The 27,741-nt window shown below is 32.6% G+C and overlaps 4 protein-coding genes and 1 non-coding gene across 5 annotated transcripts; 2 read left to right on the forward strand and 3 right to left on the reverse strand.

Moving 5' to 3' along the window:
• Nucleotides 1-10,504: 10,504 nt before the first annotated feature.
• On the reverse strand, nucleotides 10,505-15,084 carry LOC107911218 (MADS-box transcription factor 23). Its single transcript, XM_041105608.1, has 9 exons — nucleotides 14,836-15,084; nucleotides 14,514-14,716; nucleotides 12,230-12,308; nucleotides 11,786-11,847; nucleotides 11,492-11,591; nucleotides 11,357-11,398; nucleotides 11,181-11,264; nucleotides 10,981-11,102; nucleotides 10,505-10,896 (listed from the first exon to the last, which is right to left on the reverse strand). Exons 2-8 carry the CDS (start codon nucleotides 14,693-14,695, stop codon nucleotides 10,983-10,985), a joined length of 669 nt encoding a protein of 222 aa, XP_040961542.1. The 5' UTR covers nucleotides 14,696-14,716; nucleotides 14,836-15,084; the 3' UTR covers nucleotides 10,505-10,896; nucleotides 10,981-10,982.
• A 4,951-nt stretch (nucleotides 15,085-20,035) lies between these two features.
• Nucleotides 20,036-20,108, reverse strand: TRNAR-CCU (transfer RNA arginine (anticodon CCU)). Its single transcript has one exon. It is a non-coding gene; the product is annotated as a tRNA-Arg (tRNA).
• Nucleotides 20,109-21,084: 976 nt separating this feature from the next.
• LOC107911616 (receptor-like cytosolic serine/threonine-protein kinase RBK1) lies at nucleotides 21,085-24,090 on the forward strand. The gene is made up of 9 exons (XM_016839481.2): nucleotides 21,085-21,558; nucleotides 21,693-21,755; nucleotides 21,842-22,231; nucleotides 22,562-22,816; nucleotides 22,931-23,085; nucleotides 23,164-23,243; nucleotides 23,332-23,467; nucleotides 23,548-23,697; nucleotides 23,790-24,090. Exons 1-9 carry the CDS (start codon nucleotides 21,540-21,542, stop codon nucleotides 23,928-23,930), a joined length of 1,389 nt encoding a protein of 462 aa, XP_016694970.1. The 5' UTR covers nucleotides 21,085-21,539; the 3' UTR covers nucleotides 23,931-24,090.
• A 186-nt stretch (nucleotides 24,091-24,276) lies between these two features.
• LOC107911618 (uncharacterized) lies at nucleotides 24,277-25,209 on the forward strand. Its single transcript, XM_016839482.2, has one exon. The coding sequence runs from the start codon at nucleotides 24,425-24,427 to the stop codon at nucleotides 25,073-25,075; it is 651 nt and encodes a 216-aa protein (XP_016694971.1). The 5' UTR covers nucleotides 24,277-24,424; the 3' UTR covers nucleotides 25,076-25,209.
• Nucleotides 25,210-25,697: 488 nt separating this feature from the next.
• LOC107910837 (abrin-a-like) lies at nucleotides 25,698-26,621 on the reverse strand. Its single transcript, XM_016838770.2, has one exon. It carries the CDS (start codon nucleotides 26,619-26,621, stop codon nucleotides 25,698-25,700), a length of 924 nt encoding a protein of 307 aa, XP_016694259.2.
• Nucleotides 26,622-27,741: the final 1,120 nt, after the last annotated feature.

The raw sequence follows: 27,741 nt of genomic DNA on the forward strand, positions 1-27,741 counted from the left end.
AATCTTTCAATCATGAAATCGGAAGTTTGATCCTTATTTACGGGATGATTAGCTGTTTATCTCTTTAAAAAACATCTGCTAAACGATCTATGTAACACTCCCAATTCGTATCCCTCGCCTGTACCGGGTTACGAAATATTACCGGAGTTTACAGATCAAGTAGACAAAAATCACAAACATTTTATATCATTGAAACAAGTCATCAAAGCATCATTTTAATCCAAATTATAAACTCTCCAAAATTAATCTTATAATTTCATTTACAATCAAACCATAAAATAACTATTATTTAGACACTCTAAGTACATACCAACACAAAGAAATAAACATCACCATATTTGAGTTCGGGATTGTTGTTAGATGCTGAATCAACGATCAAATTTAAGTACTTAACCTGCGCACGGAAAACAAAACCGTACGCTGAGTAAAAACTCAGTGATATTTCTATAATCCGAATTTTAAAAAAAATAAAACAAAAAAATATATAATAAAATGTTAAGCACAATTAAACATTTAAAATCACACAATACTCAATTTTCATCACTCAATTTTCATCACTTGCTATATATAATACGTTTCCATAATTTATTCAGGTATCATTTAAACAATGACACTATTCATTCCACAATCAATTTATGAATATATAACTCGTGTATTCCATCTATTTACAACATGTTTCACATTCTATTTTCAGTCTACTATCTCATATTCTTAGCCCAAAGTAGATTTTATAGAACACACCAGATATATAGAACAAATACAGAGGTGCATTGTTATGCACTAATGAACAAAGAGCACTAAAGTGCTAAACAGATAGCAAAGATGTACTAAACGGAGAGCACCATTGTGCTAATAATCAGAGAGCACCAACGTGCTAATAATCAGAGAGCATTGGCGTACTAATAATCAGAGAGCACTGACATGCTAATAATCAGAAAGCACGCTAAAGTTTCTTAATGGCATGCCACTAATATCCTAGTAGTTCTAAATTCCGTCTACTTGGGCATTAAAACTGAATTTTATACATATAAAAAATAATTCAATTATCATATTGGCACAATTTCACATTTACACATATATATTTATAATATATATTCCAATTCAATTCAACCAATATAATTTCATCACATATCAAGACAATCCATTTCAATTGTAAAACACAATAATTCTCACCTCAATCACTTACTATAACATTTAATCAAAATGCAACAATTAATAATTAGATTCGGATTATAGAAATACACAAATCAAGAATTCTGAGCTATTCCTCATCAACTATATTTTTCCCCTTTTTAGTCAAGAATTTCGGTACAACGCTAGCGGCGGAATTTAAACAATTAAAAATCATCAATACAACATCATTTAATCTCACATTAAATGTTTCAATTTTTACTCAATATTTGCTTAAATTCTAATTTAGTCCCTGAATTGAGACTAACTTTTATTCTCAAAACTAATTTCATATTTTCATTTCATTCCCACTTTAAACTAATTTAATTCTCTAATTTCACCATAAATCCCTAATTTTGAAATTCTCTCAATTTAGTCCCTACTATTCAAAACTTATGATTTATTTTACAAATCAACCCTTTACTAACTCGTAACTTGAAATTCAATCAATTTAACCCCTAATTCATCAATTAATTCAACATGAACAACATCAAAAAAAATTACTAACTTTCAAAATTTCAACTTAAATCAAGTAGTATTTTATTCTAGGATTCCAAAAACTCAAAAATTACAAGAATAGGAACTAAATTGACTTACCAATCAAACCTTGAACCTTGAAATCCCAAGTTTTCTTTCTTTCCTTCCCCTTTTCGTTTTCTTTCCTTTCTCCCCTGTTTTCGTTTTGCTTCTCTGTTGCTTTCCTTCTTTTCAATTTGTTTTATAAATATAATAATAATATTTTAATCTAAAATATCTTATACTTAAATAATAAGTAAATTATACATATTATTACAATTGTATGTATATATTTTTATTACACATGTATTTTATTATTACCACACAAGTGTCACATTTTTTGTTTATTTATTAATTTAGTCCCTTGATTTTTTTCTATTTCATAATTAAACTTTCACAATCAATTTAATTAAGTCCTTTTATCTAATTAACCTTAATTAAGTCAAACTCACCTAATCAAAACCTAATTAACTACACAACTAGCTTCGTAAATATTTACGAATCCGATCCATGGAATGCATTTTTTAAAAAAAAATCACATTTGAGTCGTAAATATTAAATAATAATATTTACGAACTTACTCGTCGGATTTAATGACCTTGAACCACTATTGCCGACATCACTGCAAATCGGGTATTACAATGTATACCAATGCTTTTCAACTAACAAAGTGAGTACTATTGGGTTGGCAACTTTACGGGAAACAAACTCACCAAACAAAACTGCTATTAAATTACATGTTGAACAACAAATTTGGAGGTACTGCCTTGTTCAAATATTTAATTTCTTGGAATGGAAAACAAGAATTAACTGTTAACGTCAAATGAGCACAATCTCCTACTTATTTAATACTACTTTAAAAATGGTTGGGATTTAAAATTTTCATTTATTTCTATATTTCAAGGATGCCATAATATATATGAAAGTACTGTTGTTTGTGTGTAATTCAGGTTTTAACAACTTTAGCTTTGGTTTTTAATTTCCTTTTAATCACACTTAGTATATTAATGTGGTTTGAATTTTAAGGTATAATATTTTTTACTATTCTTTTTTAAATCCCTTAATCGTTAGGGATCACATGATTATTGTCCTTACTATTCTTTTTTAAAATTCCATTTAGTCAGGCTTAAATTATTAAATGGCGCCCTGAATTTTCTGAAAAAAACAAAGGAATTATTCAATTCTTACATTTGATTACAATTTAATAAAATATATTTTTATTTAAATTTAGTTATAAAAATATTACATAACATAAATTTTTAATATCTTAAAATTATAGTAATATAAAATACACACTGATCTACCCTCTGCTCAATACTCAATCATATGTTATATTATATATATGTTGAGAAATACATGAGAAGCTTAGCATCGCCAAATTCAAACCTAAATCAAAGAAGAAAGCAATGTCGGAAATGGGGAGAGATCTGAGTCGCCGGCGGCAATCATCTTATTTTCCGGCTGTTATACGATGTCTCCCTCATGCTTACCGGTGAAGGAAGAAATGGAGTACTCGCGCATCCATGAGTGCAGCAGCAGTGGCAGTGAGAAGAGAAGGCAGAGATGGAGAAATCTGCTGAGGAGATTGGTAAAAGATGGGAAAAGTAGCATTTAAGGATCCTCAAAGCCATTGTCTTTTCACTATGATGCTGTTAGCTATTCCCAGAATTTCGATGAAGGTTTTCATCATCAACAATCAATATTTCAAGACGTTAGATCATGATAAATTTGTGCTTATTTATGTTTCTTTTTTCTGGTTTTGCTATCAATTTTGATGTAATTGTAATATTATATAAAAATATATCAAGATATGTTGTTTTTGTTTCTTTTTTCACTGGAAAAACAACTCTTTTGAACTCCATGATAAAGACCAATGAACTGGGATGGATAACTCGTTAACAAAAATGATTGATGAGTGGCAGCACCAATTTTGTATCCCCCAAAAACAGCTTTATCAGTTAATAATGGTGACGGAATAATTGAAGGGAAGAATTTTTTTAAAGTCGAATTTGATTTATAAATTTTTATAATTTTGTTATTGTATTAATGTATATTTTTATATTTTTAAGGGATTTAATTATAAATTTTTTGTTTTTGAAGAGGATATAATCTAATTTTAAATTTAAGGAGAGATCAAAATATAATTTTACTATTAAATTAACTTGAAACTTTACAAATACTCAAAAGAATTAAAGAAACAATTTTGATTTTTTGGAGCAGGAACCCACACCCTGCAAGTTCACCATCATTGTTGAATGCATGAAATTGAAACCTTAAAACCATTTATGATTCATGAAAAAAATTTATGACTCACATGGAGAAAGAAAGTGGATCAATATATTCTTTGGTATTTAAATTTGGCTTCAATATTTAATTTAGTATTAATCTTTTAGTTTTTTTAAGAATAATATGATATTTATTAAAATAATATAGAAAATATTTAAATTACACTGTGCATAGGAACTCTAAATTGGCATAGCGGTTAACAAAATATGGGGTGACTATGAGGCAATGATTGTGTTAAAAATATTTTTTATTTTTTGGATTTTAAAGTGTTTAATTTTTTTTTATAATTTTTTATTTTAAAAAATAAGATTTTTATTTAAAAATATAATTTTTATGTTTTATGTTTTTATTTAAAATATGAAAAAATTATTTTTTAAATTTATTAAAATATTTTATGTACTTTTAAAGGGTGAAGATCAAATTAACAAAAATTATAAATATTGAGGGTTAAGAAAATTATTTTACTTTTGACATCATTAACTTTAACGATAAAAAAAAGATGAAGGTATTGGGAATTATCCATATTTATGGAAAATCAAAGATATGGGTATCAAATAATAGAAAGTCAAAGATATGGGTATCAAATATTGGAAAGTCAAAGATATGGGTATCAAATATTGGAAAGTCAAATATATGGGTATCGAGATATTGGCATAATAAAATCTGAGATATTTGCAATATATGGTCCCTAATTGTAAAGTGACTTTGCAAGTTGATCCCTGAACCTCAACTATAAATAGGCATAACCATCTCTCATTCTGTATCTCAAACTTGCCATTCTCTACTTAAGGCATTGTTTTCTCTCTCTCTCTTTGTAAATTATCACTTGTATTTTGGAGTGAAATATATTTGGTAGTGCCCGAGGACGTAGGCAAAATTTGCTGAACCTCGTTAAATTCTTGTGTTCTTTATTGTATTATTCTGCATGAATTGTGTGTGTGATTGTAGTGATTTATTGTGCTATTAAATTACGATTGAGGGATATTCTGGCTAGGAAAGACCTGGTACTTAAGCGATCCTTGTGATCCACCTTTCTTTCCTGGGAATTGAACTTAGTGTGATTTTTTAGTACAATAATTTTACTCTTTTACACGCTTCCGCACAACAATTGGTATCAGAGCTAGATTCGTACTTGGGGAATACGATCGGTCACGGCACTGTTCACGTACTGTAGTTGGGATTGAGGAGAAAAAATGGAAAAGTCATCGTCAAAGACCACTGTGACCAATGCGAAATTTGAAGTAGAGAAATTTGATGGTACCAATAATTTTGGTATGTGGCAATGTGAGATCCTGGATGTCTTATGTCAGCAAGAGCTGGATATAGCCCTTGAAGAAAAACCTGACAAGATGGATGACAAGGAGTGGGCCAAGATCAATAGACAGGCATGTGGAACAATTCGCCTATGTTTGGCCAAAGAGCAGAAGTACTCTGTCATGAGGGAGACATCAACGAAGAAGTTGTGGGATACACTGGAAGAAAAGTTTCTAACAAAAAGTCTTGAAAATAGGCTTTATATGAAAAAGAAACTTTATTGATTCACGTATGCACCCGGTATGTCGATGAATGACCATGTGAACTCATTCAATAAAATTTTAGCAGACTTGCTAAATTTGGATGAGAAATTTGAAGATGAAGACAAGGCATTACTGTTGTTGAATTCTCTTCCTGATGAATATGATCATCTTACCACCACATTGCTTCATGGGAAGGATACAATCACATTTGATGCAGTCTGTAGTGCGTTGTATAGATCTGAGACTCGAAAGAAAGATAAAAAAGATCACAGAGATACAACTACAGAAGTCTTAACAGTAAGAAGTCGTTCGCGCAGCAACAAATCTGGTAGAAGGAGTAAGTCCAAAGGGAGACCTGCCAAAGATGAATGTGCTTTTTGTCGTGAGAAAGGGCATTGGAAAAAGAATTGTCCTAAGTTACAAAAGGGTAAAGCTATTTCTGATGCATGTGTAACGGAGCATGATGAGGAGTTAGACTTTATCTTGGTTGGCATGGCAATGGCATGTCATACAGATGAGTGGATTTTGGATTCGGGATGTACTTACCATATGTGTCCTAATAAGGACTGGTTTTCTAGTCTTAAAGAACTAGAAGGTGGAGTTGTTTTTATGGGCAATGATAGCGCTTGTAAGACAATGGGAGTAGGTACAATCCAATTGAAGAATCACGACGGCTCAATTCAAGTCTTGACAGATGTTCTCTACATACCTAGCTTGAAGAAAAATCTTATCTCATTAGGGGTCCTAGAATCTAAAGGGCTCACAATCACTTTGAGAGATGGATTACTAAAGGTAGTAGCTGGGGTATTGACGGTGATGAAAGGCACAAGAAGGAATAATCTGTACTATTTAAATGGAAGTACAGTTATTGGATCAACATCAACAGCTTTTACGAAAGATGCAGATTCAGAGGCTACCAGGTTATGCCATATGCGATTGGGACATGCTGGTGAAAAAGCTTTGCAGAGTTTGGCGAAGCAAGGCTTGTTGAAAGGTGCAAATTCTTGCAAATTGGAATTCTGTGAACATTGTGTTCTGGGCAAGCAGACGAGGATAAAATTTGGTTCAGCAATTCACAATACAAAAGAAATTCTGGACTACGTTCACAGTGATGTGTGGGGACCTACTAAAGTGGCTTCTTTGGGAGGTATGCACTATTTTGTTACTTTTGTTGATGATTATTCAAGAAAAGTATGGGTGTATCTAATGAAAAGGAAAAATGAAGTTTTGGATGTATTTCTGAAATGGAAGAAGATGGTGGAGACCCAGGCTGGTCGAAAAGTCAAACGACTTCGATCAGACAATGGTACTGAGTACAAGAGTGATCCATTTCTACAAGTATGTCACGATGAAGGTATTGTACGACACTTCACTGTTCGAGATACACCACAACAGAATGGGGTGGCAGAACGTATGAATCGGACTATACTGGAGAAAGTTCGATGTATGTTGTCCAATGCTGGATTGGGCAAAGAATTTTGGGCTGAGACAGTTACATATGCGTGCCATCTAATTAATCGGTTGCCATCAGCTGCAATAAATGGAAAAACTCCTATGGAGAGGTGGGCTGGTAAACCTGCTATTGATTATGATTCTTTACATATTTTTGGTTCCACTGCATATTATCATGTAAAAGAATCTAAGTTAGACCCAAGAGCAAAGAAATCATTATTCATGGGTATAATTGGTGGAGTAAAAGGATACCGTCTCTGGTGTCCTGATACAAGGAAAATAATTTTCAGTAGAGATGTGACTTTTGATGAATCAACCATGATGAAGAACAATGATTCACAAAAGGATAACACAACCAGTGGCACTTTACAGCAGGTGGAGCTTGAAAAGGTTAATGATGATCCAGCTAATATTGAAGGAACAAATGATGAAGAAGTTTCGACCCAAGAACTTCTACAACAACATGATTCAATTGCATATAGAAGGCCAAGAAAAGAGATTCGTATGCCTGCTCGCTTTGATGATATGGTGGCCTATGCACTTCCAATTGCAGATGATGATGTTCCTTCTACTTACACAGAAGCAAGAAGTAACTCTGATAGTGTAAAGTGGAAGCAAGCTATGAATGAAGAAATGCAGTCTCTTTATAAAAATAGGACTTGGGAGTTGGTGACACTACCTAAAGGAAAGAAGGCAATTGGATGCAAATGGGTATATGCAAAGAAGGAAGGATTTCCTGATAAAAATGAAGTTCGATACAAGGCTAGATTGGTAGCAAAGGGTTACGCTCAGAAAGAAGGAATAGACTACAATGAAGTATTTTCTCCAGTTGTGAAGCATTCGTCTATTCGGATTTTGCTAGCCTTGGTTGCGCAATATTATCTTGAACTAGTTCAGCTCGATGTGAAGACCGCATTTTTACACGGTGATTTGGAAGAGGAAATCTATATGACTCAGCCAGATGGATTCAAGGTTGCTGATAAAGAAAATTGGGTTTGCAAACTGACAAAGTCGCTTTATGGATTGAAACAATCTCCAAGGCAGTGGTACAAGCGATTTGATCAGTTCATGAAAGGGCAAAGGTATACAAGAAGTAAATTTGATCATTGCGTGTATTTTCAGAAGCTACAAGAAGGATTTTTCGTATACTTGCTCTTATATGTTGATGATATGTTGATAACATCTAAGAGTAAAGTTGAAATTGAGAGATTGAAGACTCAACTCAACCTTGAGTTTGAGATGAAAGATCTAGGTGAAGCTAAGAAGATCCTTGGCATGGAAATATGTAGGGATAGAGCTCATGGCAGAGTTAGTTTATCTCAGAAGCAATATTTAAAGAAGATACTACAGAAGTTTGGCATGAACGAGCAGACTAAAGCTGTAAGTACCCCGTTGGCTTCTCATTTCAAGCTTTCTGCACAACTATCTCTTTCGACAAATACGGAACAAGAATACATGTTACAAGTTCCGTATTCTAATGCAGTAGGTAGCTTGATGTATGCAATGGTGTGTACAAGACCCGACATTTCACAGGCAGTTAGTATAGTGAGCAGGTATATGCATAATCCTGGAAAAGGACATTGGTAAGCTGTGAAATGGATTCTACGGTATATTCATAAGACCATGGATATTGGATTACTGTTCAAGCAGGATACTACACTTGGTAAAGGTGTTGTTGGGTACGTTGATTCTGATTATGCCGGTGATTTGGACAAACGAAGATCAACCACTGGTTATGTGTTTACTCTTGCTGGAGGACCAATAAGTTGGAAGTCTACACTGCAGTCTACAGTTGCGTTGTCAACCACAGAAGCTGAATACATGGTTGTAACAGAGGCTGTAAAGGAAGCTATTTGGTTACAAGGTATGGTTAAAACCTTGGGATTGGTCCAGGAGCATATTAATGTGTATTGTGATAGTCAAAGTGCTATTCATTTAGCAAAGAATCAAGTCTATCATGCACGTACAAAGCATATCGATGTACGTTTCCACTTTGTGCGGGAAATTATTGATGAGGGGAAAATTCACCTTCAGAAGATTAAGACTGCAGATAATCCCGCAGATATGATGACCAAGGTGGTAACAACAATCAAGTTCGAACATTGTTTGAACTTGATCAATATTCTGCATGTTTAACAGTTGAAGAAGGCACTATCAAGTGTTGTTGACAAAGGCAGAGAGAATTGTGTGAAGATAAGATTACTCGAATCAAATCTTCAAGGTAGAGATTATTGGGAATTATCCATATTTATGGAAAATCAAAGATATGGGTATCAAATAATAGAAAGTCAAAGATATGGGTATCAAATATTGGAAAGTCAAAGATATGGGTATCGAGATATTGGCATAATAAAATCTGAGATATTTGCAATATATGGTCCCTAATTGTAAAGTGACTTTGCAAGTTGATCCCTGAACCTCAACTATAAATAGGCATAACCATCTCTCATTCTGTATCTCAAACTTGCCATTCTCTACTTAAGGCATTGTTTTCTCTCTCTCTCTTTGTAAATTCTCACTTGTATTTTGGAGTGAAATATATTTGGTAGTGCCTGAGGATGTAGGCAAAATTTGCTGAACCTCGTTAAATTCTTATGTTCTTTATTGTATTATTCTGCATGAATTGTGTGTGTGATTGTAGTGATTTATTATGCTATTAAATTACGATTGAGGGATATTCTGGCTAGGAAAGACCTGGTACTTAAGCGATCCTTGTGATCCACCTTTCTTTCCTGGGAATTGAACTTAGTGTGATTTTTTAGTACAATAATTTTACTCTTTTACACGCTTCCGCACAACAGAAGGTATCAAAATTTTTAAATAAAAAGAATATAAAGACTCAACGTCTTAAGATTAAAAGTATAATAACTAAATTTTAAATTTTAAAAATGTATATTTAAACCTATAAATTACACACAACAAATGATGCATCAAATACAAATCCAAATAATGAAACAACATATTAAGTGGATTAAAATGACATACAAATATTTAAAAAAATGCAAAGACTTAATTTAAACTTGCAGCCATACCATATGAAATTTAAATTGTAAATTATTATTTGTACCATTTAGGAGTTCAAGCTCATTTAATTTTTTTTTTGTCTAAAATAGATATTACTAGGAATATGAGCTCGCCTTGCGAGATTTGATTTTTAATAATTTTATATATATATGGCATTTTGTGATAAGGATAAATATTTTACAATTTAAAACTTTTAATGAGTTATGTGATTTAGATAGATAGAAGGTATTCATTTGCAAAACAATTAATTAAATTATAACAATATTTATATTAATTTATTAATATTTTATAATATTTAAAATTAACTTAAAATGAGATACTAAAAAAAAGTTTTCATTTGTCTTGTAATCACCTCAAAAAAAACTCAAATCTCTTGTCCTACTTACTATAATCAATTTAGTACTTAAAATTTATTTTTGTCCCCTAATACCTAATTTCAAGTTAGTTAGACCCCTCCACTAATGCTTAACATGATATCGTGTTTCATGTATAAATTTCTAGCAAATTAGAAATTTGATGATGAGTCTTGTTGCTCCATATTTAAAGCTTCAATGTTCATCTTGTCCTAAATGATATTGCATTTCAATGTTTTGCAATTTGTAGAAGAGAGATAGAAAGTACAATGTAGTGGCAACATCTCAAGACAAGTGCCATTCATGTTACTTGACTACTTGTGAGTGAAGAAGCAAAAAGAGCCTGCATCTCATTGACAAAGATACTTTCGTGTAAACAGCATATTGTAGTTAATATTTTGCGTCCTGGTTCTCCAATAAATTATAGTGGTTCTATTATAAATAATGCCACAATCAATTTCAGATTCGTCATTCTACTGACGATCTTTTATGTAGATATCTTCACAGACATGGGTTTTGCTGGGGATGAACTGAAGTAACATGTCTCTTAACTCATCACTGCATTCTTTCTTGTTATCCTGCGGTTTCATGGAATGGAATATACTTGGATATTAAAAGCAATATAGCAAAGGTATCAAATTGATATAGAAACCCTTTTTTACCTTCAATCCTTATATCTCTCAGGTTGGCTTAGTTGAAGATGAATAGGGACATTTGAACCCTCTCCACTGTCAAATACATATGAACTCACAGCATTTCCATTTTCATCCCTTGTTCCATAAACCTGATTCGATTAACTCAACTGGAGTTATGCTAATTTCATATTATGGAGTTGTTTGTATCCATCAATAAAATGAACTACCTTCTTGAGTAATTCCATGTTTTCTTTGCGGATAAGGTTTACCTTCTTGAAGAGTTCCACATTCTCCTGGTGAATAAGGTTCCCCTGAAAGAAGGCGAAAAAGCGTTCTATTGAGTGTTTCTATTTGGAACAACAAATGTAAATAAAACTCAGCTAGTGTGTTCTTTTTGAATGACCCTTCGGTTTAATTCTTCTATTTCATTGGTTAATATCCGTTCCTGCAAAAAAGTTAAAAATTAAGCATGTCAAGTTTACTACCATACAATTATTATTATTATGCCTAAAAATTGCATAAATAGTGGTGTTAAGACCTTTTTCATGCGAACACCTCTCAAGCTCATCTCCAGTTGGTTCTCTAGATTCTGCAGGTCTTCAACTCTCAAACCATAAAGCTGTTCACCCATGAGTTGCCTGACGTATCAGATTTTAGGCGTTGGTCAATCACCATGTCTTCTCATATATGATTTCACATCCTACATACATGTATTCCTATACATGCGTCTGTATTTGTGCATGTATAAGATTGGTCTACAATTCCGGTTGCCTACTGATGCAGCTTTTTTTGTAAATATTAGGGAATTTTAAGGTCAGAGAGAAGGACATACCGATGGTTGTCCTGCAAATTCTGCAGTTGTTGTTTCAAGATTGCAGCCTCTCTTTGCCAAAACTGTCAGAAAATCTTAAGTTCATTTAGAACATAAAAGCGTCTTTTTTTCTTAATTCTTACAGGGAATTAAGCAAATTGCTTTCACCATAACATAACGTTTATTTAGCTTTTATAGACTCTTCACATCATTTAATCCAAATTTTTGTTATTCAAGCAATATTTGTCAAACAGACTCCTATGAATTATTTATGATATATTTGGGTACGAGAGAAAAGGATAATCCTCCAAGTCATTAGAAGAATTGCTGCAGTATTTGGCATTGTCAAGGTTAGACTGCCATTAGAACAAGATTCCATGTATATGTTCTTTCAGAATCTTCAAGCATATAGATGTTGTGTTATATTATGTGTGTGTATGGGAAAAAGGTGGTAGAGAAGGGTACCTTGACTTCTGATGATGGATTCGACAACTGTTGGTGTTCCTCTTTCAAGGTGTTGTATCTTTCAATAACTGATTTCATGCTGATATATATATATACAAAGGTATACTCAGTCTTAGTGTAAAAACTATTTTTTAGCTGTCTTTTTAACATTTATTCACATAGATATCATTTGTTGTAAGTGTCAACTTATAGCATATTTTGAAATGATTTAGAGAAATCATGGTGGCAATACGAAATAAAAATAAATTTTTGAACAAATTGAAACAGTCAGTTTTAGATTTCATGAATTCATTTTTAATATATTTATTATTATCATTTATATTTGTAAGAACCACTCGTAAATGTATTAAGTGTTGGCATAAATAACTTCATTTGTTGTAAACCACGTGCATATGGGAAATGCAAAATTCACAGGTTATTGCACATGAATTCTTGACCTACCTAGTGGCATAAGATTCTTCTAACGTCATGACAAGAGATACTCAAAAAATAAAACTTTGGGAAATATAAAACAATGTTTATGTGCATGATTTATTGGTTGCAAATGCTTGATTCTTTTCGATATGAACCTTCCCTTTTTCAGAACATTTGAGGTTATCTGAATGGATGGCTGATATCTCATAGATTACTTCATATGGAAATCTACGTTAACAAATGCTAAAGTGAAATACAACATTAATTATATATAGATATAAGTTGGGTTTTCTTTTTTATGATTTGAATATTAAAAAGGGAACACTAATCCTAGAAAGTTGAATCAAACTATATAATTATTTGTATTTTTTAAGAAATTGTTTTAAAGTTGGCTACAACCGTGTTTTAAAGGCCAATTGTTTTGCTCAGTTGCCTCCATGAGATTTTTTCTTTTTCTGTAAATTTGGCTTGATGCAATGAACTGAAGATGTCATTAACAAAATCTTTTTAGGTTCAAAATGTCTAGCTACATCTATGAACACCAAATTCTTGAGTGAGGGAACTGTACTCGTATATACGATCTATATATTTCAGCTAAAGCTAGCTGTATAATTTTGACTTCAATGCCTGGGAATTGATTTAGACATAAATAATCATGGAAAGAATTTTACTGTTACGATTTCGTATGAGAAAAAGCAAAGATTCATTAGTCAAAAGTAGATGGTTTTAACAAGTTCGAATATAAGAATGATTAGGAACGAAGGCCATAAAAAGAACTGGAGAATGGGAATTGCTATTGGAAGAGAAAAACAAAGTTGTTGAAAATATATATGGATATATTATAATAATAAAAAAAACATACATATTTATATTAAAGAAGGCTAAATTGATTCCTCTTGTTAAAGGAAAAGGAAAATGTTTTAGTTAGTGCTTGAAGAAAGAAGATGCAATTAGCTTGTTTTTCCAATAAGAAGGAAGGAGGAATGCAACACTTATTCATCTTTGAAGGTGAGTGCTAGATTTTATAATTTTTTCATATATCCATAAGCCAACATAAGTATATATCAAATATGGATACTTGGAAAAAGAATCCAAGTAATTTAGATTGATGTTTATCTAGCTAGTTCAGATTCTTCTATCTCATGTGAGAGTTATATATATATAGTTTATTTGACAATAATGATCCATTTTGACTTTTTTACGCTCATTGACTGACCCCCTCCGCCTTTGAAGCACGCCAGCAATAATCCTTCCCAATAGTGCAGTCTTATAGAAAAGCACTTACTCATCTTTTCTTTTCCCCCTTGATTAATGATCATAAAAAGGCACTATTGGCTACCCTTTGAAGTTGTATTTTATTTGTTTCTTCTCCATTATTATTGCAGAACATAATCTAAATCAAATCATTCATCTGATACTCCGTGATATCCTTCATATCTCTCACCAGCTGATCCATCTTGTAATTAACCCCTTTCTTTACTTTTATCATCACAAGTTCACCATTTCAATCTCAACCTCTTGGTGTTCATCCCTAGACATGAAGGGATTATTGTGTTTATCTTTTACTACATTGAGATGAATATATCCCTAAGCTTGAAATGAAGAACATTTTTTTGGTTTTTCATAGGTTAAACAAGCAGGAAATTAGGCCAAAGATAGAAATAAACTAAAAAAAAAAAAAAGTATTAAAGAAAAAGGACATTGGACTAATGGTAGCATGTATAACTCAGGTTTGGTTTAATGGTTATCTCTATTTGTAAAAACTAAAAAGTCAAGGAAAACATATTATATATACATACATACACACACACACACACACGGACATATATATATATAAAGGAAGGATATGAGTTGAGTTAAAAGTTGAAACCTGGTGCTTGCAAATTCATAGAGCTTCCCACTGCTGGAGAAGATGACAAGGCCAACTTCAGCATCACATAGGATAGCCAGCTCTTTGGCCTTCTTAATCAAACCCTTTCTTCTCTTTGAAAAGGTCACTTGCCTACTTGCTGAATTATCGATCCTTCGAATCGCAATCTTCCCTCTCCCCATCCTTTGTTTCTTCTAGGGTTTCTACAGTCAGATCATGACAGAGAAAGATTAAATAGAAAGAGACCCTAAACACAAATCTTAGTCAATAAAAAAAACAAACAAGGCAAAGATTGATTCTCAAGTTGGAACTATTAGCTTACAGGGTTAAGCCAAGCCAATGGACAGCGTTTGGAAATTAATGGTGAATGAGAGAGGGAGAGGGAGAGGGAGAGGGGCTTATCAAGTGAGAAGTGGGTTTGCTTTTTGTGGGTTAATAGAGCTGGTTTGGAGTACTTGGAACTTTGCTAACACTGCAAATACTTTAGGGCAAATACTTTACAAGGTATAGAGATTTCCTGTAATTTTATGGCGCCATTGCTCGAATAAGTTACGGACGGGTGGGAATGAATATGAAAAAATAGTAGTCTATCCCTTCTTTTTTTAATGACCTTTTGTGGAAAACAGTCGCATGTTAATTACTGCACATTTAATATTGATAATAATAAAAATAATAGTATTTTAGATTTAAATTTGTATGTAATTTTTTAAAAATTTATATAAAAACAAAAATAATCTTAAAACAGTATTTATTGTTTTGTAAAAATAAATATTAAATAATTTGACAACTGAATTGAGATCTAATTAATCAATCAAATACTTAAATAATGCCTTAATTTTCTTGTATCACATGATTATTTTCAATAAAGAATTCAACCCATTTGTAAAGAGTAAATAAATAACTAAATTGCAAATGAAAAACACATGACATTAAATAAATTTACAGGATTCATCAAATATATATGGAAAATTTTAATTCAAAAGCTAAAAGGAGTGGCAGTTGTTTAAGTCAATTTGGATTTGAGAATAAATGCAAAATATATTTTAACTGGGATTCTACTTTCATGTTTAGGCTACAAATATATATTTAAAAAGAATAGGGAATTTGAATAAGATAGGATCCGTGAAGTGGGAGGTGTTGTTTGAACATTAAGTATAAAAATGGTGTTAATTTCCAGACATAGCTTTGGAGTTGGACAGCTTCCAATTATGGATAATGTAAGAAACAAATTTCTTCAATCCAAATGTAGAAGCCCTTGTATGTTATTGGTTCTATCAAACTCTTTTTTTTTTTTCTTTTTTCTTAATTACAAGAGGTGGGCAAAGTCTTAATAGCAACACGACTTGAATCCAGACCACACCTGAAGCGATGAACACCTTGATTATCATGCCAACGCACCATTTTTAGGTATACAAAAGTTTACTCATGCATTTTTTTTTTCTTTGGGGAGGGGAGATTTTAGAGTTGTCACTGTCGAAGAATAATTTGTTTTAACTTTATATGAAAATTAGAATTGTTTAATAAATTCTACAAATTTAAATTGATTTGATTATAATTAATAGTAAAGCAAATAAGCAAATAGCTTAAATTATGAACAATTCTTTATAAAAGGATTTCTTTAAAATTTCAGTTCCAAATAGAAAATACATTATATTTAATACAATGTTGCACAGCATCACAATTCACAAGTCACCACTGTTTAGTTATTAACAATAATAAAAAGGCTCCTAAAATTAAACATGACAAAGTTTAAGGATTTTAAAAATTTTAATTATTTTGTTTTCTTTATTTTAGAGGATGGAATTGTTCGGCTCACATGCAAACTATTCTCCTCACCTCTCTTCATATAATATAGATGCTCCTAAAATGCTTAAAATATATTTCAAAATAATGATTTTTTTTTTACATTGTAATAAAGTTAATGCGAAAATCTTGAGAGATAAACCTTCAAAAAGTGTTAACCTTTGCTTTAAAGAAATGTATATATTAATGATGTGTATATATATATATGATAACTTAACTGTTTAAAGAAATTTACAATAATTTATAATTAGGGGTGTGTAAAATTTGATTTGATTCGAAAAAATAAAAATTTTTTTAAGTTAATCGAATCGAGTTATTCGAGTCAACTTGAATAAGTGATTCGAGATTCGAGATTCGAGTTTAAGTCGAGTTAAATTTTACAAATTGAATAACTTGAATAATTTGAATAACAGATTGGTGTAAATATCCTTTTGGTCCCTGTCAATTTTGAAAATGGACAAATTGGTCACTCTCTCAAACAAAAATTTCAAAATAATTTTCAAAAATTCAAAATATTTATACGGACCTAAATAAGTTAATTAACGGTTCAAGTTTATCATACTAAAGTATCAAATTTTATTTTATATTTTGAACATTTTTTAAATATAAATGGTTTCAAATTTATGCACTTTAATATGGAATTAACTATACTGTAATAAAATTTTAATTTGACATGTTTAATTTTTTAATTTAACTCGAATAATTTCACTTGGTTCAAATTTCATTTCACTCGACTCGATTTAAAAAATTTCAAATCGAATTAAGATAATAAAATAGGACTCATTAACTCGATTAACCCGAAAACTTTTCACTTGATTTGATTGAACGCTAGCCTTCTATCTAATATGAAACGTATGTTAACTAGTGAAAATTTGATAGCAAGAATTTAAGCAGCCAGCAGTTGAAGTTAGAAATATCTTGTCAGGTAATAAATTGAGTCGTCTTTGCCTCTCTTAGTTTCTATAGTCTTTTAACACTTAGCTCTCTCTCTTTTGTTATATATATAAAAAAATAAGTTGAAATGTCAAAGCCAATCTTGGCACTCCTAAGTCCTAAGTCCTAAGTCCTAAGGAAATAATGATTAATTTCTTATTCGCACTCCCAAGTCCTAACACCAATGTTCAAATTTTGATGTCTGTATATAAAAAAAAAATCTGTAATTTTATTTCTCATTTGATAGAACAATTAATATTGAGTCAATCATAGATGATAAGTCCAACATTTTAGTGGAAGCAAAAGAAGGTTACTTTGAACATGCCTAAAAATATTAGGAGATTTAAAGTGAAAATGGACCGATTTCGTGGAACCAAAACAAGGTTACTTTGAGTTAAATCATTTTATTCCAACATTTTTGTTGGAAAATACAAGTTGAGCAGCGACATACATGTGAAACACCTTAAAAATATCATCCACCAATCTAGTGCTGTCTCCACACGCTTTTTCATCCACATTAGCCAATGGGAAACAATCTCCACGCGCGTGATTTATGTAAAAGCCTGTGTGAATTTAATAAAGATTTATGAAAATGAAAATGAAAATGAGAAGTTTGGGTGGGGTCCCAAACAGATAATCACACCTGCGATTGGCTAATGAGCATGTGAATGGGATTTCTTGGACCAATAAGATTCCATAAACCTTTGCCAGAAAAGCATAAACTGAAACTAGGGCTAGTGTTTAGGGTTAGGGTTAGGCAGTCATAGATAAAGGAGAACCCAAAATCCAAAGATTTTAAAATATGTTTGAGAAACCGAGGTTAGCCAGGTGTCAATCATCAACAAATGATTGAGAAAAGAAAGTTACGAAAACGAACAGTTTTCTATTAATTAATAAAGCATCCCACTGTTCTGACTCATCCCACCATCAACTCATCATTTTCCAAGTTGCGGAAGGATGTCTATCTTAATTTGCATCACCAAAATTTAAAAATCATGATTTCATTTGACTTGTCATTGAATTCTGATAACAACGTCACCATAATTTACTCCCAATCCTAAAGTCACACTTTGCACGTACCACTGCCTTCAGTCGCGCTCCTCTCACCAACGATGGCACCCACATGCTCAAAATCATTTGAATGAAAACTCATAATTGAATTTGTGTGAATCCAATCTTCCCCATCACTGTCATTAGATCTCCTTGGTTTTTCAATATAGCGATTGTGGGGATTAAAGCTAGGACGGTGACACGACCGTAGTACCCAAAAACTTGATGTGTAATGTAATAGGTTAAATAGTGAAGATGGTAAAGCACGAAGATTTTTTTTTTAAAATTATGTAACTTCCAATTATGCATTTAACTATAATTTTTTAGCTAGGCATGAGTAGCGATTTAATGATCAAAATATAGGAAATTGATAATATTAATAATTATATTGTCATCTTTTAAAATTTAATAATCAAAATATAATTTATATTTTACCCATAAAATGAAAGGATTTGCACGTGAACTTTCATCATACCTCTCAAATATTTTCTCCACCCGAGAAAAATTCAAGATTTTGGCAACGTTTTTTCAAAGTGGTAGAGATCTGCTGCCTTTTACAGATTTCAAGTTCACATGATTTCGATTTTTAGAGTGTGTAGTCTTTGTTTCGTAGAGTATATTATATTATATTTTTAAAAATAAAAAATATTATGATTAATTATCGTGATTTTTAAAAAAAATTTCCAACTGTTTACAAGAATTAGAGATTGTAATTGAAATTATCTAATTGTACAAAAATTAATGAAATTTGGTAATTATATTATAGTTACTCAAATTACAAATATGCAATTACAAACAATTACATTTAAATCTAATTATTAGGATTAGGGCTAAGTAAAAAAATCGAAAAATCGATTCAAATTGATGTATTCAGTTTGGTTCAATTTGGATTTTGTAATATTCAATTCAATTTCGGGTTGGTGCTATCACCCAAACCGCCCAATTCGTTTCAAGTTTGATTTTTTCACATGAAACTCATTTTATCTAAATCGAACCGAATGAAAAAAAAAGCTTAAGAAATAGTCCTAATAGAATAATAAATTGATCATTTTAATATCTATATGGACTAATTCATTTAACCCTATTATTATTAAATAAAATATTTCATAAAAAATTATAAAAGTCTAGTTTTATATTAGAGTAAGTGAATAATTTATTAAATATAATAATTATAATTATAAATATAAACATAAGCATAAACATAATTTTAATTTTAGGAAAATAGTTTATTAAATTTTATAATATTTTATTTATAAAAGAAATAAATTTTCGCAATTCTATATATATATTTGATAGTTTTGAATTTAATCACTTATTTGGCGTATTATAATCACCTAGTTATAACTGATATAAAAAATGAATCGAAAAAAATTATGTATGCTGATGATTTATGTATTAGCTTTCCTTTTAACAACTTTAAATGATTTATTGCAATGTTAGATTATTTTGGACCCAAAACAAGGTGATATTTTTTTTGATAAAATCCAAATTTAATAAAAAGCGTTGAACCGAACCGAATTAAGTTATCGATTTTACATATTTTTATTTTTATTCTACACATATAATAATATCTTATAAATTTGGGGTTGGGCTTAAAACACATATCCACATTCATTTCTTATCCTTAAACTATTGCCTGTTCGAAAAAAATGTACAAAGTTATTGAAGGAGAAATGAAGTGCGCGCATCGGTTGAGCCAATTTTTGGGCATTGTTCTGTGGAAAACAAAAAGGATGCGCGCCAGGTAGGGATCGATCCTACGGTCTTCTGCTTAGGAAACAGACGCTCTATCCACTGAGCTACGAGCGCTTGTTTTCTATCGGCTAACTAATTACTATATTCATTATCTAGTTCATTATACTTCCTACACTAGTTTATGGTTTTTCTAGTCCTATTACAGGTAACTTGTTTTCATCAATTCTATTATTCAGTTCACCATGAAATTGATATCCATTTTAGAAATTGAAACTACTCCCCAACATTCAACTTTTTTCACTTTATATTAAATATATTATTATTTGAAATAAATAAATAATGTTCTCTTCCCTTCAACATATAGCAATAAAGTAAAATTCTTACAAAAGTTTACAAAGAATCGATGGTTGATGGTTTATTTGTCAATTTTAATTAAACTCTTTATAATTTGAAAATTTTAGGTCCTCATTAAACAATAATAGTTGTATTCATTAAGCTAATTTTTTATATTGATTATTCAAACTCAAGTTATTTTTTTAAAAAATAACACCCGATCAATAAATCACGAGCTTATTAAGTTAAATATTTTTCAATTCAAAAATTATATTTGTCAATATATTAGCAAATGTGTAATGTTATATTAACTTTCTATTCACACATAATATTAAATTTTTAAAATAAATCAGTTAATAAATTTAATGGGTGCTATTTTCTTCAAGATTAAAATTTAAAAATTCAAAAAAATACATGAACTAAGCATTATCAAATTAAAAAGTATGAACTAAATCTATAAAATTATGCATAATATAATACTAATAACAGAATTTAACGAAACAGATTTAATGGAAAACATTTGGATCAAAATTGAAAATTTAAAAGTTACAAAATATAGGGATTAAATTCACAACCTGTATATAATACAGGGATTAATAACAGAATTTTACCCAACTTTCTCCTCCATTCTTACAAGCGTTAGTTTTGGCACAAATGTCGAGCGCCAAAACCAACGGTCGAAGAAAATCTTAGCAAAAAAAAAGAAAAAGGAAGAGAAAAACCTCACAAGAAAAAACCATATGCTTCCATTTTACATAACAATACTTGAAACAAAATTAACTATAAAATATAATTTAAATAATATTTATTTATTTTTTAGTGACTTTAATTAGAAAAATGAATGAAAAGGATATAGATTGAGTTGAATTTAGTGTATAAATATAGAAGAAATTCCAGATCATATAATTAAAGGTGGATTGATTCTTAGTTTTGCCATAATGTGTCAACGGATAACCAACTTCCAAATATAAACTATTTTGCATCTAAAATTCTTTGAATGCAAACTAATCTTCCCAGAGATTGAGATTGGAAAGAACCCCCCCCCCCTTTCCTTTTCTCCCAAAACACGAACATGTAAGTTCTGTTTTGGGAGATTCTTGATTTTCCAAGAACTTTTCAATTTCAAATGTTGGAGAGAATTTTGAATTGAAAAAACAAATCCTTTTTTATTCCATTTTCCTTTTGTTTGGAATTTGAAAAGCCTGGGACAATATGGCTATGGAAGTGGAAGGTATTTCAGGCTTCTTCTTTTTTTGTCTTATTGTTTTTGGACATTTTTCATCCTTTAATGAATTGGGGTTTTTTTTTTTTGGATTGTTTTAATCATAAATGGTTGCTTTGAAAGTTTTGATTTTGTTCATGCAGAGACAGTTAAAGGAACAGAAGGAGAAAACCCAGAAATTGACTCAAATCACCAACTACCAAGAGGTTTATTGGAGATTCTTTTTACTGGGATTGGTTAAAAATCATAAATGGTTTCTTCAAATTTACAAGTTTTGGTTTTGTTCATGCAGACAAGGGAAATGAAACAGAAGAAAAGAACCCAGAAATTGAATCAAATCAACCACCAAGAGGCGTGTTGGAGAATCCTGAACTGGGATCAGACTCCGACAACAGCGCCACCCCCACAAGGACCACCAGCAAGGGAGGCGGCAATGATAGCTCCGATCCTCAAAAACCAGTTTTGCAAAAATGGGCCGATAGTTTTCAGTGGAAGAGTGTAATCGGATCAATTAAGAGGAAATCAGCCAGAAGTATATCTGTGATTCCTTTGCTAACAAAACTTTCAAAACGCCATGGCTCTTACGGAGATGAAGAGCTTGATTGCATGCCATTGCTTAAAGCTTCATGGAAGAACTTTTCTTACTTAGAGCTTGCTAATGCTACTGATAATTTCAGTCCTGGTATGCCATCATATCCCATTTCGAAGTCTTTTTCCTTTCTATTTCTCTGATACAAATATATTAAAATTGGGTTGTATTTGGTTCAACTATAAGTAATTTCACTTCCAACATCTTTAGATAGAAATAGAATGACAGCTTGAAGATGCTCAAACTTACTGACAATTCAAAGCAACTTAGGGATAACATCCATGTAAATGAGCTATTAGAATTTGATTTGGGAAATTTTAAAACTTGATTTGATTTGATTTGGGGTAACATTCTCTAGAGGTACTGTATCTTTGGTTATATTGATAGAGTATGGTTCTAAATATGCATAGAACATTTTTGTAGAGAATTTGCTCGGAAGGGGAGGCCATGCATTAGTATACAAAGGGCATTTATCTGATGGTCAAATTGTTGCGGTGAAGAAGATGGTGAGTAATGGTGAAGATGAGGATCTAGCTGGAAATTTCTTGACAGAGCTTGGGATTATTGCTCACATCAATCACCCGAATGCAGCTCACTTGATCGGATTCAGTGTTGATTACGGCTTACATTTAGTCCTTGAGTTTTCCCCTTTTGGCAGCCTTACTTCCATGCTTTTTTGTACTACCCCAACTTCCTTTATAGTTTCAATTTGTCTTGTTAGTCCGGTAAACATACTTTCATCTCCTACGTTACTCGGTCTCGACTGTAACTAGAAACTGTTCTTTCCTTCAGATTCAAAACAGTGTTTAGATTGGAAAACAAGGTTTAAGGTTGCTGTTGGCATATCAGAAGGATTGAAATATCTCCATCATGACTGCCATCGGCGGATTATACACCGTGACATCACTGCTTCGAACATATTGCTCACTGAAGATTACGAAGCTCAGGTACTGTGATTTCTTGCACGGAAAATGTATATATTTTGTTGAATGATACCATGTTTCTGATTTCCTCCAACATTGCAGATTTCAGATTTCGGTCTCGCAAAATGGCTTCCGGACAAATGGGCTCACCATATTGTTCATCCCATTGAAGGAACATTCGGGTTAGAAAAGCGACTCTTTCTCCTTATTCGGTTAATTTGTTATTAGCATTGATTCATTTTATATGAAGTAAAACAAAATTGCCTGCAGTTATCTAGCTCCAGAGTATTTTATGCACGGGATCGTTGATGAAAAGACCGATGTTTTCGCATTCGGAGTTCTATTACTGGAGATAGTAACAGGTCGCCGTGCAGTTGACAAGTCCAAACAAAGTCTTGTAATATGGGTAACACAAATATGCACCAAAATCATTCATATTATATCCTGCAAAAAGATATGAACTTATTTTCTGCATTTTTGTTACAGGCAAGACCATTTCTGGAATCAAATCAAGTAAAGGAATTGGTCGATCCTCGGCTCAAAGATGATTATAATCCGAGCGAACTGCAACGAACATTGTTAACAGCTTCAATGTGCTTAAGTCACTTACCCACCAACCGTCCAACCATGACAAAGGTATGAAAAACACAACAAAATTTCCCAAGAAAACATCCCATTTTCCCGGAAAATTCATGCTAGAAACCACGAATTCTTTGCCGATTTTGCAGGTTGTAAAGATGCTTAAGAACGAAGATGGTCCAATTGAGTTTCACCAAATATCTTGTGGAAGGAAAGCAGTGATTTTTGACGGCTATGATTTGAAAGATTCTAGTTGTAAAAACTATCTACATACCATGCGTCCAACATAATTTTGTATTTGGAAAACCGTATCTATATATTTACGTTCGAATATATTCGGGCACTGTATCTATAAGGAGCGAGGCATGGTGTTGCAGGATTGGAACAAATAGAGCCGCCTTGCATGGTGTTTGTTGATAAATTCCACGTGATTTGGGTTATTTTTCTTCAGCTTTTCAACTTCCTATTCTTTCATTGAATTTTAGATATTCTTTTGTTTATTTACCAAAAGCCAATAAATAAACATTCTTTTAATCGACCGGATAATTTAATATTTCGACATCTCACTGTTTAATCCAAAGTTAGAAGAAATTGAGTCCAGTTTAATCGGAGCTCAATTCATAATAAAAACTAAGCTTAATTTAGTTTAAAAAATAGTTTATTAATAATCACGATTGAGTCCTTCTTTGAAAAAGAAAAAAGAAAAAGAAAGGCAGCCCTTTTAGGCCCAAACAAAATGAGCCGTAAAATAACAGAATTCTATGCAAAAGCTTGAGAAGGGGAAATGGCGACGGACATTATTATCCAGACGGCAATTTTGTTATTAACACTCGCTATTGTCTTTGCAATTCAATACGTTCCCAAACAAACCTTAACCAAGCACCGAACCGACCATCGAGCCACGACCCAAACCCAACGCCATCTCAGCCGAGCCACCCAATTGCTTTGTCGAGCCAAATCCAACCCTCAGAAAGACCAATCTCAAACCCTAGCGAAAACCGCCATAACCGAAATCGAAAAAGCCCTTTCTCTTTTCCCAAAAGACCCAACTCCTCACATTCTCAAATCCCTAGCTCTCGACTTATTGGGCCACAAGGGATCCGCTCTCAGATCGCTCGATTTGGCGTTGGCTTTCCCCCGCGTGAAGTCGCTCTCGGAGAAGGAACGCGTGGAGGCGCTGGTGAGGAGGGCAGAGTTGAAGTTGGCGGTTAATAAGAGAAGGCGAGTTGACTGGGCCGTTTCGGATTTGGAGGAGGCAGTTAAGGTGAGTGATAAAGAGGTTGAGACTAAAACGAAGGCGTTTTGTTTATTGGGGGTTTGTTATGAGTTAAAAGGGATGAGGGAAGAATCTAGGAAGGCTTTCGTAGAGGCGCTTAAGCTGGAGCCTGCCTCTACCCTCGCTCGTCAGGGTTTGGAACGGGTGAGTTTGTCATGAGTCATTGATTCCACGACTCGTCATTCTTTCCGTTCTTCTCTGTTTCTTTTAATTATTTTCCCCTAAAATATTGTAAAAGTATTTTGTATTGTATATTTAACTTCGGCATAATGCTTTCATAATAGTTTGTTTAACTTTGCCGCTTCATCCAGGATTTCAGTATTTAATTAATTTTTAAAATTTAAAAATATTAAAAATATATTCTTTTTATATTTTATATTAATTTTTAAAATATTTTTATATTAATTAAAGATGATTTGACAAAAAAAAAACCTTAAATTTAAAATTTTAAAAAAAATTGGAGAGCCTTCAATTCTTTTTCAACTAGTTTTGTCTTTTTATATATTTTGAACTCTCAACTATAGTTGTATCAATATTGTTTGTTTTTTTATCATCACAATATTTGCTTATAAAGCAAAGTGCCACACCAACAGATGACATTCAGCTACGGCATAGTACTAATTGTATAAAATGCTTATGTTAATCGATATGGCTCATTTAAATAACATAAAATAAGTCTTTAATCAACAACTAGTGGGGTAGATACTGATGTTGGGTTACAAGATCCAACATGTTTTTCAATACATATATAAAAGCCTGCGTATTGCTGTGCTTTTCATAATCATGGTTGCACTTGAAACCAAATTTGGCTAAGGCGCTGAGAGTCGTAGTCATTGACCGTAATCTCAGGAAGAGAGGCGCTAGTATCTTTCACATCCATCACCTGCTCATTCACCACATGCAGAACCGTGCCATCGCTTTGAAATTGCCATCGTTCCTCTACCCATCCTTCGCAAGTTCCTACGATGACTGAGTACCCTCCTGGATATGCACACTTGAGACACCCGTTTCGGTTCTTTTTAGGCCTGATGGTCCCTTCTGGATATATAGCCCAAAGTTGTTCATCGTCGTTTTTCACGCACTTCTCTAACCACACTCGACTTCTACTTGCCAGCAAGCACAAACCATTGTAACCAACAATGGTGGTCACTGTTGGTTTCGTGTTATTGCTGACAAACCAAGCTTGTGTAGAACTATAAATATTGCGATCTACAACCAGATTAATCATGGTTGAGCTATATCTACTTGCCGTTAAAACTAGCCCCGATTTGGGATTTCTTATGTTTCCATCTCTCCGGATTTCCCATTTGGTTGCATCAGGGACAGCTGAGTCACAATCATAGATCATCACATAGTCCTTTAGGCTGTATCCGTAAGTGGTTAGGCATTTTCCACCGGATCGAATTGTGTTATCATCTGTTTTCAGCGTCCACAATTGACCGGCCTGATTCTCCAAACATTCTGATAAAACTATTTTGTTTCCATTGTGGTAGCTTCCTTGGTATACATCAACACAAAAACCGTCTAGACCAATAATATGCGAGGTTGGTGCTAAATCTTTTTCACAGGTGCGGTCATTGTCTTCCAGGCCAGTGGACCTCGTAGCCACAGGCAACAAAGGGGAAAACCCAGACGACGGCGTTGATGTTGGCATGCGCAAAATCTGCAGATGAGCCCCTGTGTTTCTTCTGCATCGTGACGGCATTATTGCAATGGTGAAAATCACTTGCCTCACAGTGCTCAAAACTAATTCTTGACCATCATATACCAAACGGACTGCTGTTCTGAAGATTCCATCTGTTGCAGATTGGATGGCGGTGGATATCTTCCCAGCTAGTTTCATACTCCATCACTAAACCATCTGGATAAAACACACTGTAAGTTCCATCATGACGAGGCTCTGCAATTGTAAGCAGTTCCTGTTGGATGTCTCCACTTCGATCTGCGCGGACTGTCAATGCATTTTGCAGATCTTTCATAAACATCTGATACGACTTCCTGTCGGCACCCTTAGTGGTGAATTTCACCGTGTAAATTTTGAGCTTCTGTTCATTTTCTTTGGCAGCGATGCAGCATCGTGGTTCCACCATGAATGCCAATACCGCCAACAGTAAGAGAATCCACGCCTTCATTTTTCCTTGAAGAAAACTTTCTATAGGAAGTATATTGGGTGATAGATTTTTGAACGTAGAGGGTTTTGCAATGCTTCTAACGGGAAGAGGAGAGCACCTTTTATAACAATTTTGGTCGCCAACATATCAAACTCCTCCACCACACACATCAAGACACGTGTCTAACGGTGAAAGGATTGGTGGGGCCCCAAATCTAGTACTTTCATCCACTAGCATGCACAATATTAATGTGTTTGTTGAGTATATTATATTGATAACCCATCGTTTATGTTAGTTCTAAGTAACTCATATTCTATAGATTGGGTCGCTTAATCCGATTGTACCTTCTCTATAGTGTACATAATTAGCATTTTGAAATCTCTAACCTTTTATCACGTAGATGGTTGTTTAGTAAAGAGAGGAAATATTGCAAACAAGTGAGTGGGATGTAATAAAAAATAACAGAGAGTAAGATTAGAGTAAATCCACTAACAATGAGCGTAACAGCATGTGGTAGTTGTCAATCAAACTTAACAAAGAAGCAAGTTGGGAGAATTTCAGAGAAAATCTTTTGAGAGATTAAAATGTGGAAAATGTCAAAAGTGTCATGAGTTCTTTCATCAATTGTGAAAGACTCGTATTTATTGTGTTTCAAGAATAGGATTTACAAATATAATAATTAATATGAATAGTGTAATTAATTTCCAGTTATAA

Source organism: Gossypium hirsutum, chromosome D11 (genome assembly GCF_007990345.1).
Source record: "Gossypium hirsutum isolate 1008001.06 chromosome D11, Gossypium_hirsutum_v2.1, whole genome shotgun sequence".
Lineage (NCBI taxonomy): Eukaryota > Viridiplantae > Streptophyta > Magnoliopsida > Malvales > Malvaceae > Gossypium > Gossypium hirsutum.